Source organism: Enhydra lutris, unplaced genomic scaffold, assembly GCF_002288905.1.
Source record: "Enhydra lutris kenyoni isolate GAN:26980312 unplaced genomic scaffold, ASM228890v2 scaffoldscaffold85, whole genome shotgun sequence".
NCBI lineage: Eukaryota > Metazoa > Chordata > Mammalia > Carnivora > Mustelidae > Enhydra > Enhydra lutris.
Window position 1 is genome coordinate 7,294,883 of NW_019154169.1, and position 12,973 is coordinate 7,307,855.

The following is a 12,973-nucleotide window of genomic DNA, read 5'->3' on the forward strand; positions in this document are numbered from 1 at the left end:
AGGAGCTTTCTTCTCTGAGGACTTGAGTCCTGCCTCCAATACTTAGGGGCTCTGCCACTTTGGAAAGCAGCTTAACCTCCCTGGGCCTCAGCTTCCTCATCTGTAAAATGGAGATGTAAGGAGGTGGTGGGGTAATACCTAAGTCTACACATATCCAACATGAGACCATACAGATACGAAGTGCGGGGAAACGGGAGTATAGGTTGTGGCCACTCTGAGGCAAAGGAAGAAAATCACTTTCCTGAGGAAGAGATGATGAACTCTTTACTGAAGGTGGTGTGGCTGGGAAAGCGGTGGTGCCTTTGGGGGTCCTGCCAGAGGCCGAATAACAGGACCTGGGACTGACTCTGGAGAAAGGTGAGACACAGCAGACCCAAGTGGGGGCTAGGAATTCAGCTTGGAGGACTGGGAAGGTGGCGAGGTGGTCGTTGGGAGGGGCACCTGGAAGGAGGAAGACACTGGGTCACGGGGCGGTGGGGGGGGTGGCATCTAAGAGTCGGGGCACTGCCAGGGACAGGCAGAGCTTCTCCCCGACTTTGTTTAGGAGATGAATGAAAACTTCTCCGGATGTTCTGGTTTTTGAACTCAATCCGAAGGTCTCTACCTTCACAGAGTAAGATCTCCTCCACTGACACCGGTTACAATTCCTGGTGTGTTTGGCTTCTTCCTTGCCTTTTTCTTCTTTTTCTGTTTTTCTCCTTAAAATCCTTTTTCTGTTCTACTACTGGCTACCTGCTACTCCAACATACTGAAAATTTTATTTTTCAGTTAACATTAGAAATGAACCACGATCTGTACCCTCCTGCCCATACAATTCAGGACTCTTGCATCTTTTTACTTTCCTATGCTTCCCCAAATCAGCTTGGATTTCCCCCCAAGCAAATGGCTCTCCCCTGTATCCAGGTGACTGTGCGGGGCAGTTCCTCCTTACCGTCTCTGCTTCCAGGTGCGGGGGCTCTGTCTGCGTCCACGCATGGCAAAGGTGGCACCCTGTCTCAGGTTCCAGGGATAGTGTGTAGGAGAGACTGTCTTCTGAGTCTGTTTGTAGGGTGATAGATGAGAGGGATGTGGGTATGATGGGAAAGTTCTCATGACCTTGGACTTACAGCCCCATTCATTATGCCCCCTTCCCAGGGCAGCCACACCCTGGGTCTTACCGCAGCTGGCATGGGGAACTGGTGTGGGTGGGATGGGGGCTGCAGGGGGGGCTCACATCGCCCTTGGCCACTGGCCTCTTCTTACACTCCACCTTCACGCGGTCCCTGCAGTGTTTGTGGCAACACAGCCCACAGTCTGGGGGAAGGTCAGCAGTTAGCGGGCAGAGGCCCAGCCTGGGCACCCCCTTCATCTGGCCTGTAGGTGCTGGCCTTCCTTCCCACCACTGAGGCCTCACTCACCCCGACAGCGGTAGCCTTGCTTGGTGACGCCCCAGAGCTGGGAAGAGAAAGCAGAGTTGGTGACATAGGCTGTGGGGGAAAGAGGGCAGTGGATGGGGCTGGGGTTGGTCTCTGGGAGTGTGGAGACCGTATGGGAAATTCTCAAGGTTGGAGGCTTAAGTGGGGACTAAAGGAATTTGGGGTTATTGTAAGTTTGGGGAGTCACCTGGGATATTAGATAAAATCTGGAATTAATGAACCATGAGTTTTATGGGCAGGGATGGTGTCTGTTGTGTCTTCTGTTGTGTGCCCCCTACATAGCCCTCAAGTCTAGAACAATCTGGCACGCAGGAGATATTCCATGAATAGGAAGTGAATGAAAACGTGGGTTTGGGAAATAATCCAAGGTTTATGAATTAGTCTTGGTTTGGAGATTGAGAGATCAGTTTGTTATCCAGAGTTTGAGCATGCCTTGAATTTGAAAATTATCCAAGGTTTGAATTCTCTGGAGTCTAAAGACTTGGAAAGGGATTCTGCTTGGAGATGGTCCACCCAGGTCTGTGGAATTATCTAGGGTTTGGGATATTTGTAGTTTGGCAGTGATCCGAGATGGAGATCATCTGGGATTTTGGCTTTATCTAGACTCTGGGCATATTCAGTGTTTAGGGTTTATATGAGATGTAGGGATTATTTGAGACTGGGGAGTTTTCCGGAATTTGGTGACCATCTGGGGCTCGGGGCCTGGGAGCCCTCTAGGGCAGGGCTGGCTTTCGGAACCTGGGCTGTGAGGCGTCAGGACCTGGGACTCTCTGGGCAAGATGGGCCGCAAGGCCAATAGAGGGGCAGGGTACTCACAAAGCCATTGCAGCTGTCACAGAAGGTGGGCTTGCGGAAGGTGACCTCCTGGAAGGTGTGCAGGAAGGCCAGGCCCAGCTTGGCGCAGATGGCGCTAGCCCGGAGCAGGTAGCCGGTCAGCTCCTCTCGGCTGTAGGAGCCATTCCTAGGGGCAGAGATTGTACCTCAGCGTGACTGGCCCCTTTCTCCCAGGAGTCCCGGCAGCCCCAGTGTCCTCATCTTTGGGGGACCTAGAAGTCAGGAGTACTTACCCCTGGCGGGGGGGGTGGGTGAAGCCCATGGCAGGCAAAGGGGAAGTTGCCTGAAAGTCGCTCAAAGTCCTCCTGAGAGATGGTTCCTCGGCCTTCAGGGTCGTAATTCTTGAACACAGACTTCAGAGGAGTATGGAAAAGAGTAAGGCCAAACCGTGATCCTCCTGGTCTTGGATCTCTTCTGGGTCAGGACTGTACAGATGCCTTCCTTCCTGGCCCCCAGTGGCCAGGCCACAGTCCCCTCCTTACCTCCACCAGCTGCTCTACGTGCCGACCCAGGGTGGCCCTGTCGGGCTTAGGTGTCACGCCAGGGGCCCACTCCACCACCAGGGGCGCTTTGAAGGGGGAGGGTGGCTGGGGCAGGGACAGAGGGGAGCAGTTAGTCAGTGTGTGGGCTTGGGCTCGTGGGCAGGGGGAAGGGGTCAGTTCTTACCAGACTCTTGGGACAGCGGGGTTCCCGGGCGTAAGAAAGCTCATAGATCTCATCCTCTGTGTAGAAGAGATCCAGGGAAAGCTGTGGGGTGGGAGGGGGGGAAGGGCGTTACCGATCCTTGTCTCCATCCTCCTACCTACGGCCTGGCCTGTGCCTTGCCTGGATCCCCATTTGTATCCTCTTCCCAAAGCCCCTCTTTTCTGGGGACTCCTAGGCTCCCCTCTTCCACCGAGGCCCCGGTCCATCTCCACACCCCCTTTTCCTAGGTCTAGAAATGCCATCTTCTCACTGAGGCTTATTTTGGGTCCTGTTTAAACTTGTAAACCCCTATGACTTTTCTTGCTGGTTTCTACTTTAGTTTTCACTATTAGCACTTATCCTCTGAAAGACCATATGATTTACTCATTTACTTTGTTTTATTGGCTGTCTCTCCTACTGGGAAGTCAGCCCCACAAGAACAGCAGTTTTTTTTTTTCCCCTGATGTGCTAAGCAGTGTCTGGCTCACAGCAGGTGCTCGATAAATATTTGGGCTCGATGGCCTTCTAGAATCAGCAGAACACAGAGCTTTGGACACCAGTCATCTTAGGGCAAGACCAACTTCACAAGCAGGCTCCACATTCGGAAGGGCCCCACTTCACTTAATCCCCTGCTGTCACCATCCTGAAATTCTGAAGAATTTTGAGTAAGGAGCCCCATATTTCATTTTGCACGGGGTACTGCGAATTACATAGCTGGTCCTGTCTTGGGGCCGGAAAATCAGTCTTAGACTCCGTGGCCTTCAGAATCCCAGTCTCTCTCAATTTCTAGATTCATGGGCAGAGAATACATATATAAAATTATATAAATAGAATGCAGCCAGAACCACACACTCCCAGTCTGACGATGTAGTGTGGTGGTTAACATACGGTAACAGGTTCTGAGGCTGACCTGCTTGGGTTCAAATCCGGGTCTTACTGCTGTGGGACAGCAGATCAGTGACTTCACCTTGTGGACCTCAGTTTCCCAATCTGTAGAATGGGCATGACAAGGACGCGGACCCTCCTGCACCCAGGACCCTAAGTCTGCAGAGCCTACAGGTGCGGTGTCTGGGACCCCAGCCTGGGCAGGGCCGGGCGGCTCACTGTGAGCAGGTGCAGCAGGTCCTCGCTGGCGCTGCACGGGGGGTGCTGCCTCTGGAGGGCAGCCAGCTCCTGCAGCCGCAGATAGAGGTTGTTGAGTTTGGGTAGGTGTACGCGGCCGTCAGGCAACCTGTCGGGCTGTGCCTCATGCAGGGACACCAGGTCTTTGAGGTGCACACCCAGGATGGGCAGCCGGAAGCCAGTGCAGCCAGCCCAGGCCCGGCGGTAGCGGGCGTAGTTGTTGTGGGCAGCAAGAAGCTCAGACAGCTCCAGCAGGGCCTGTGCGGGAGGGCATATTGTGGGGGGCGGGTGTTGTGAGGGACGCCATTTCTGCTCCCTTCGCCCCCGGGAGGGGAGTGTCCTGGCAGCCTTCCATTTGGGTTCTGCACTCCCAGGGGCCCAGGGGTAATTTGGACATCTACCTCCATGTCCCACATTGGCCTCAGCATCCCCTCCCCCCCAACTGCTCTTCCTTTTGGGTTCCCATCTCAGAAAAGCTCCATATCCCCCATTCCCCAGGCTAGAGTGATTTTTTTCCCCCCAAACTGAAATCTGTCATCATTACTTTCCCCAAAACTGAAATGAGTCATCATTACTGAACCTTTCCTAGCTCCCCATTGCCCTCTGGATAAAGCCCAGAGTCCTTAGTTCAGCTTGAAGATCTCAACAGGATCTTCCCCTGGGCATCTCCAGCCTAATTTCCTGCCAAATCCTGACCCCTACACTAGACTCTCCCCATACACTTCCCGGGACACGCCTAACCTGTGCTCCTCCCATGGGTGGCCTAAATTCAGTGTCCTTAGGGGCATCATTTCAGTCCCCACCTGGGACTCCCAAGTTCTCTGCTACCATCTCTCTCATCTGCCTCCCTCCAGTCCTGCTCAGGACTGGAAACAGTGGAGAGGGGTCAGCATGAGGTGTGCATGCTTGAAGAGGGAGGAAGAAAGGCAGAGGAGGACAGTCTGGGGTTCTGTCCCATTTGGAGGGCAAGATCTCCAGGTAGCTCCAGGGCCCCTGGGTAGGGATGGAGGGGATGGGGGAAAAGTGTGGGGCTTCAGGATAATTGACCGCTGGAACTTTGGGAAGAATAGTGGGGGTTCACCTTGGTGCTGTCAGGGCTCAGGTGGGCATGGGAGTCCTTGAGTCTGGAGATGGCACTGTGACACAGGCCCCCCGTGACGGCCATCAGTGTGTTGAAATTCTGCAGCTGGTGGAGCCTCTAGGAAGGGAGGGTGATGCAGAGATGGTGGGTATCACATGGGGGAGAGGCAAAATGGGGGTTCCCGTGACGGCATCCCAGTTGAATTGGGGTGTCAGGCATGTGTGGGTATGGGCCACTGTGAGCATCAGGTGGGAGGTGGCAGGAAGTGGAGTGGCTGGAGGTGGGAGTGTCAGGAAGGAATGGGCTGCACGCAGGTGTACAGGCATTACGTGGGGGGTCAGGCGGGTGACAGACTGACATGGGGTCAGAAAAAACTGGGGGCGGGAGTCAGGCAAGTGTGAGGAGTTAGACAGGTTTGAGGATTAGACAGGTGTGGGGGATTCAGACATATGTCAGGTGACAGGCGCTTGGGGGTCAGACAGCTCTGAGAGTCAGACAGCTGAAGGAAGATGGCCTGGGTTCTGGGCCGGAGTTAGGAGCCTGGCAGAGGTGAATGGGGCCAGAGTGAAATGGAAGCGTCAGCGGGGCAAGAGGGACAAGTGTGGGGTCAGCTGAGCATCAGGGCCAACTGCCCCATCCTTCCCTTTAACAAGTTTGCAGGGCAGAGGTCGGGGTGGGGATGGGGTGGAGCCAGAGGAATGGAAGACCGCCTGACCGAGGAGACCCCTGGTGGACGCTGGAATCTCCAGGTCCGGGGGACCCGCACAGGCAAGGCAAGGAGATGGCACACGCGAGAGGAAGGGCGTGGCCTGAGAGGAAGTACGCGAGGGGTGTGGCCACGGTGGTGGCAGGAGGCTTCCCTTTTCTCCAGAAAGGAGCGAAGGTATCTATTTAGGGAAGGGGAAGAGAGAGGTTGTGACACAATGAGGCTGGGCCATAGAGAGACCTGATGTGATGCGGAGGGAGGCATGCAGTCTGTCCCGAAGGGACAGCTGGGACCTAGAGACGGAGGTGGGGGGTGACACAAACGTGGAGGCCTGCCAGAGATGCTTTCGCTGCCCTGTGGACAGAACATTCGGGCATAAGGCTTGGGGGACGGGCCAAGAGAGGACATCGTCAACAGCTACGTCAAGGACCAAGTGGGGCCAGGGCTGGTGTGACGTGGTGATATCAAGGTCAAGGAAGAAGTGCAGTCACAGTCCCGGGTTAGAACCTCCAGACAGGGACCTCAGGGGCGGAGTCGGGGTGGGCGTGATGCAAAGGGGGCCGGGGCCAGGGTGTGGATAACTTCACTCCTGGGCTGGTCAGCAGCGGCGAGGCCTGGCAGTTGGACTGCGAGGCGGGTGGGTCAGATATCTGCGCCCGGCGGTTCTTTCAGCCCCTCAGCCCCTCCGGGCGGGCCTCACCTGTGCCACCTGGATGAACTTGTCCAGCACCTGCGCACGTTGTGCGGGCCCAGGACGGCTCAGCACCATGACCTGCACCCAGCGGGACACGCTGTTGCTGAGCCCTACGGATCCCTCCAGGGTCAGGCAGCCCTGCACGGAGCCCTGCAAAACGTAGCCCCGCAGGTCCTGGGGCTGGGGGTGAGGTGGGCGTCAGGGTGGGCAGTGGTGCCTCGGCCTTGCCCTCACACGCCCATCCCTCTAGCAGCTAGGACCTCTGGGGTCCTAGTCTGGCTGTCACATGTCCTTGACATCACTGTGCCCCTTCCCGCTGACGAGAAATGTTTAAATAAAGTCAACACCGTTCTGAGCCCTCTGTCTTATCAACTAATTTAATCCTCACATCAACTCTACCGAGTGAATACCCTACTGTATTATTCGTGTTTTAGAGATGAGGCCCGTTGAGTCACAGAGAGGGATAATTTGCCCAGGGTCACACAGGTGTGAACCCAGTCTGTTGCTCATAACTGTATACCTGACTGGTATTCAGTGAGCAAAGGGAAGGATGGCAAAGAGGGCATGAAAGCAATTTCTATTTGTCCTGCTCAAGGGGTCAGCGTTCCATACCTATGCGTCCCGCACTATGTGTGCAGTGTGTGATCGATCAGGAAATTTTCATGTTAAGGAACCCGATCACCGCCTTCCCTTGAAGTAGTGATGGCAATAGCTAATACTTATATATAGGTTAAAGCATACGAAATTGTCATTTGGGTGGGTAAAATATGGCAAAACATGGCAATTATAGATTGTTCTACCAGGTAGCATTCACTCTGGACAAAAGACTGATCCTATGAGGCAGGAAGTGTTAAATTCCCCTTTTTACAGATAATGGAACTAAGGCACAGTGAACTTAAATGCTTCTTGAATAAATGAATAATTAATGAAATATTTTGAGCACTTACTCTGTGCCAGGCACTGTGACAGGCATTTTTTTTTTTTAAGCAGGCTTCACACTCAATGTGGGACTTGAACTCATGACCCTGATATCAAGACTTGAGATCAAGAGTCAGTCAGATGACTGAGCCACACAGGCACTCCCTGACAAGCATTTTTAAATGGACATATTAATTTAATTCTCCCAACCATCTAATGAAGTCTTATGATCTCCATTTTATAAATGAGAAGTCTGAGTCCCAGAGAGGTTGAGAAACTAAATCAAAGTTACACAGATGAGGAAGGGCTGAGGATTTGAACCCAGGAGTTCTGTCCCCAGCCAGCTTAACGTATTTTTCCAAACCTCCTAGCCCCCATGTTTGAGTTTGAGATCTCTGCCTAATGCCCATGTAGGGGTCCTCTGAGTCTCCCTGGGCTCCACCCCACTCCCTGTCACCCCCAGGTGGGGGAAGAGACTCCTCACCGTGATTGCCTGGAAGGACCGGAACTCCAGGTAAGTGAGATGCTGAGCCAGCTCCCCCGTCTCCAGGTGGTCGAAAAGCAAGGACACTTTGCGCTTTTTGCCTAGGCCTGGGCTGCTCATGGGGTGCGGGGGGCCAGGGCCACCGGGACTCAGGCTGGGAGCAAAGAGGGGCAGGGTATCGGACAGGGTATTGTACAGGGTGGAGGATGGGGGGTTGAGGAGGGAGATGACAGAATGGGGGTGGAGAGTGACTGACTCACAGGTTGGAGGAGTCTCCCAGGCTCCTCTGGGCAGAGTTGCCCTCCTGCTCCACAGTGGCCCAGAAGCGACCTATCACCTCTTCTAACTGAGGCTCCTGGTGTACAGTCTCAGGATGTTGGGTCAGCCAGTATCTGAGGGTGGTTTAGAGGTGGTGAGATGAGGCTGGGCATGGGGAAGTTCTCTGAAAGGGGTCTCTTGGGCTGAGGAGTCTCTAGGTACTGGACTAGGGGTTTCTGGAAGGTTAGGGTTTGGAGAGCCACCAGATGGGGCTGTCTCTAGGGCTGGGGGCCTCTAACTGCAGGCTGGGGACTCAATGGGAGAGAAACTGGGGCGACCTTTGGGAGGTGGGATTGCTAGGAAGCAGGATAGTGGGAGGTGGGTCTCCAGAACTAAACTGGGGCTTCTGAGGGGTGAGATGTTTGGGGAACAAGGTGAGAGTGGTCTTAAAAGTTAGGCCAGGGCATATGGGAGGTTGGGGGATCAGAGCTGGAGGTCTCTGGACATCAGTTATGAGAGGGTCTCTAGGATCTGGTCATGGGTCTCTAAGAGGTAAGGGCTCTAAGGAGCAGAACAGGGAGGGTCCTGGGAACCAAACAAGGCCTATCTCAGAAGTGGTATTTGGGGGAGCAGGGCTAGTAGGTCTGTGAGGAATCAGTCTGGGGAATCTCTGGGAGGTGTTTTTGGGGGTAGGGAACAAGACAGGGGTCTTGAGTCATGGGAGTCGAGGTCTGGGCCCAGCCCTACCTGAGCAGGTGACAGATCTGGAGCCGCCTCTGTTCCTGTGTGTTCCCTGTGGCCTCCTGGTACTTGAGTTCTGGTCAAGGCTCTGATATCCAGCATCCCAAACCTGCCTGTTTACCCTGTCCCCATCTCCCCCGACTCTCGGGTCTCTGCCCTCTACCCTCCATGCCCTGCTCATGGCCTTGGGAGGATATAAGGTCAGCAGTCGGGCAGCGAGGTGGGTAGAAGGCAGCACCCAGCTGTGCATGGCCAGTACCATGTTGAGAATGTGGTCCCCACGGCGCAGGCTGCCTGTTGAGTCTAGGGGCGGGAGAAGGGGACTCTGTGTCGGAATGGGTCCTGGCCAAGAGACTGCACGGTCTCCAGAGGCCCTGGAATTGTCTTGTTTGAGCTCCAGCTCTCCCTCTTTCTCCCTGCGTGAATTAGGGCAGGCAGCTTGGCCTCCTGAGGGTGTGCTTGTCTGCACTGGGCAGAGACCAGCATAGCACCTGGCAAGTCACGGTGTAGATGGAAATAGCATCAGACCTCCTCCCCCTCCGCATCTCAGGAAAAAGAAACGTGTGTGTTTCTCTTGTCCTGAATGTTGTGGTTGAGATTCATTCCACACACCCTTGCTACCACTTTATACCTACCCCTGCACCCAAAACTGAGGCCTAGAAAGAGGTGGCTGCTTTGCCACCTTAGGACTGGGGCGGCTGGCCAGGGAAGGGGATACTCACCGAAGGACTGAATGCATTTCTCCAGCATCTCGTCTTCGCTGCAGCCGCCCTCATTCAGCATGCCCAGAGCCATGGAAGCCATGACCTTGCTGATTTCCCGTGGGCTGGGGCACGTCTTGTGGCGCCGGGCCTGTCGGGGCCGGCCCCGCCCCCCTGTCTTTCCTGGGCATTCCTGGTGGGACTTCCTGTGGGCACAGCCCCCGGGGAATCATGTCCTTTGGGCAGACCCCCAGAATTCTTCTTACCCCAAAACCCCAAGACATCATGGGAGAAAACCCCTGGAGTGTTCCAGATCACGGGAGCCTTCTCCTACCAGCAAACTCAAAGGATTACTCCTGCCCCCTTCAAGGAATCAGGGGAAAAGACTCTCAAGACCACCCTGAACCCCAAGGAAATCATGGAAAAGTAGACCCCCAGGATTAGTAAGGACCTTCCAGAGAATTGTAAGAACTCCTTCCTCCAGGCATTGACCCCAAATTCCCCTTGACTATATAATTCCAAGGCCTTATGGAGACATTTCCTGTTGGCAGAATCCTGGAATGACTCTTGACCTCCCAGGGAATCATTGGACACCAGCATCCCACCCCTCCTACCCCCACTCCCCCAATCATTCCTTCCTGTCCTTGCCAGGTTCTGCCTTCAGGGAGATCCTCAGAATTCCCCTTCGCTCTCCAGTGGTGGTCCCTCCTTCCCCCAGGCTTCATGAAAGCAGCAGACCCCTGAGAGTCCATCCGTCCCTCCTCCCCAAGCTGGACTGCCTCCTAAGGTGATAGACCCCTCCCCTAAGCCAGTACTTTGGCAGGACCTGAGTCTTAGCCGCCAGCCTGGGTCCCTAGGTTTGGAGAGAAGATATGGATGCAAAGTGGCCTCACCAGGGCTCTTCAGAGCTGGGCAGGGTCCCTGGGGTGAGGCAGCTTCAAGGAAAGTTTAAAAATAACCCTTGCTCTGCCCTGTGCCTCCCTGAGGCTTGTGTTCCAGTTGGGGAAAGAGGGTAATGGAGAGACAGGGATGGTAGAGGAAGGAGGGAGCAGAATCCAGGCTGAATGAGCTTGGCTTCCACAAGGGTTAGACAGAGTGGGAATAGAGGAATTTATGTTGGCTGTGTGACTTTGTGCTAGTCACTTAATGTCTCTGAGCTTCAGTTTCTGTCATCCTTAGACTTTCCCCAGGAATTTATTATGAACATCCAATGCTTTGCTTTTCAAAAGTGCTAAATAAGGGATTTAGTTTGGGGCACCTGGGTGGCTCAGTCGGTTGTGTCTGCTCTGGGCTCAGGTCATGATCTCAGGGTCCTGGGATCAAGGCCCGCATGGAGCCACACCTGAAGCCTGCTCAGTGGGGAGTCCACTTTTCCTTCTCCCTCTGCCCCTTCCTCCACTCGTGCAGGTGCTCTCTCTCTCTGTCTCAAACAGACAAACAAACAAATAATAATATCTTAAAAAAAAAATAAGGGACTTAGTTTGCTGAAGCTGTTAAGTGGCCAGAGATGGGGAAGTCGAACTTGAGATACAGAGAATGTGATGGGGCAAACGAGAAGCCAGGCCTGGGGTACAGAGTGAAAGCAGAAGTGAGGCGACCCTCATCACAAGGGCACTGCCATATCCCTGGCGCATCCTAAGGGTTCAGAGAATCAGTCCTGAGTGTTCTTGAGCTGGCATTTACTGAGCATTGAGTATGTGCTGGGCGGAGGCTTGTGCCTTTGTCTAGATCAGTGGTTCTCAAAGCATAGTCCAACTGGTACCACCAACAACACCTGGAAACCCGATAGAAATATAAGTTCTCAGGGCACCTGGGTGGCTCAGCGGGTTAAGTCTCTGCCTTCAGCTCAGGTCATGATCTCAGGGTCCTGAGATCGAGGCCCGCATCGGGCTCTCTGCTCAGCAGGAAGCCTGCTTCCCCCTCTCTCCCTGCCTGCTGCTCTGCCTACTTGTGATCTCTCTCTCTCTCTGTCAAATAAATAAACAAAATCTTAAAAAAGAAAAGAAAAGAAATACAAATTCTCAGTTCCCACCAGAGAACTACAGATTCGGAAACTTTAGAGGTGGGCCCAGTATACGTGTGTGTTTTAAAGACTTTTTATTTTTAAGTAATCTCTGTCCCCATCGTGGGGCTTGAACTCACCACCCTGAGATCAAGAGCCATCTGCTTCACAGACTGAGCTAGCTAGGTGCCGCTGACAGTCTGGGTTTTACAAGCCTTCCAGGTCGTTCTGATGCATGCTCAAGCTTGGGAACCACTGTTCCAGACTGTCTCACTGAGGACTTCCCAGGCCCTCCTGGGGGGTGGGGTGGGGGGGTGTTATTCTATTAACAGAGGAAGAAACTGGGGCATGGAACAATTAAGTGACTTACCTAAGGTCACACAGCCAGAAAATGAGGCAGCCAGGTCTCCGCCACTAAACTGCTGGATGTTATGGGGAGGGGACCCCTCTGCCCATCAGAGACATGCCAGAGGAGGCTGGAGGAGTTACTCAGGCTAGGGACCCAGCCACCATCGCCCCTGGGAGGACAGGAAAGCAAGTTTGTCCAGGTCATGGGAAGCCCATTCCAGAAGCTGCGAGGCCCTTACCGGTGGACAGTCTGCTCTCCATAGTGCCTAGAGCAGCCAGGAGGGGTTTAAGAAGCAGGAGAGCCGCCTTGCCCTGTGTCATACTCCCCTCCCCTGGGGCAGGGTCCGGCAGGAGCCTGGAGTTTCCAGTTTAGGAGCAGGGGGCAGCAAGGGACGCCAGGAAGAGCCCCAGGAGGACAGAGACACCTAATCCAGGGAGCAAGGAGGAGTGGGGGCGGGGCAGAAGGGGATACAGAGCAGCTGAAACTCCAGAGACAGCAAGGACCAGCCTCAGATGCTCAGACACACAGCCCCAGCCCTAGCAGCCCTGGACTCCCTGAAGTACTGTTCACCTGTGTCCCCTGCCCCTGCTCCAGCTCCTGTCCCTAGAGCCCGAGCCCCTGCCGGCTGCCTTAGTACTCCCCAGCCTTCCTGTGCAGCCAGAGGCCCAAGGTCTTAGAGTGCTCCCGGTCTCCTTGGGAAGGGTCCTCTCACCTCTTGCTGTCTTTCCTGTTCATGTTTCCTGGTGGGGGGAGGGGGTCTTGCAAGAGTCTGGCTCAGTTCTTCCCCCTCCCCAGTGCTCCAGCTTCTTAGCCCCTTGGGAGCTGGGGCCTCATCAGTGCTTGGGAAGAAAAGAGGAACTGCCCCTCCCCACCCAGCCCCAGGCCAGGGGGAAGGAAGAGGCTGGGGAGAGACCAAAGGTCCCCCCTCCCCCACATGGGGATCCCTTCAGGCTGAGGTTTCCGGTGCTGCCGCCCCCACCCCCA

At 54.6% G+C, this 12,973-nt stretch overlaps 1 protein-coding gene across 1 annotated transcript; it reads right to left on the reverse strand.

Annotated features, from left to right (window-relative positions):
- Positions 1-384: 384 nt before the first annotated feature.
- Positions 385-12,724, reverse strand: LOC111161497 (RAS guanyl releasing protein 4). The gene is given in 19 exon segments (XM_022525196.1): positions 385-441; positions 932-1,038; positions 1,158-1,206; positions 1,208-1,293; positions 1,398-1,434; positions 2,232-2,376; positions 2,483-2,496; positions 2,498-2,602; positions 2,732-2,836; positions 2,916-2,996; positions 4,038-4,313; positions 5,137-5,253; positions 6,543-6,716; positions 7,939-8,092; positions 8,199-8,330; positions 8,944-9,005; positions 9,122-9,240; positions 9,660-9,844; positions 12,702-12,724. Coding segments are annotated over 19 exon segments (2,028 nt in total).
- Between the last annotated feature and the right edge of the window lie 249 nt (positions 12,725-12,973).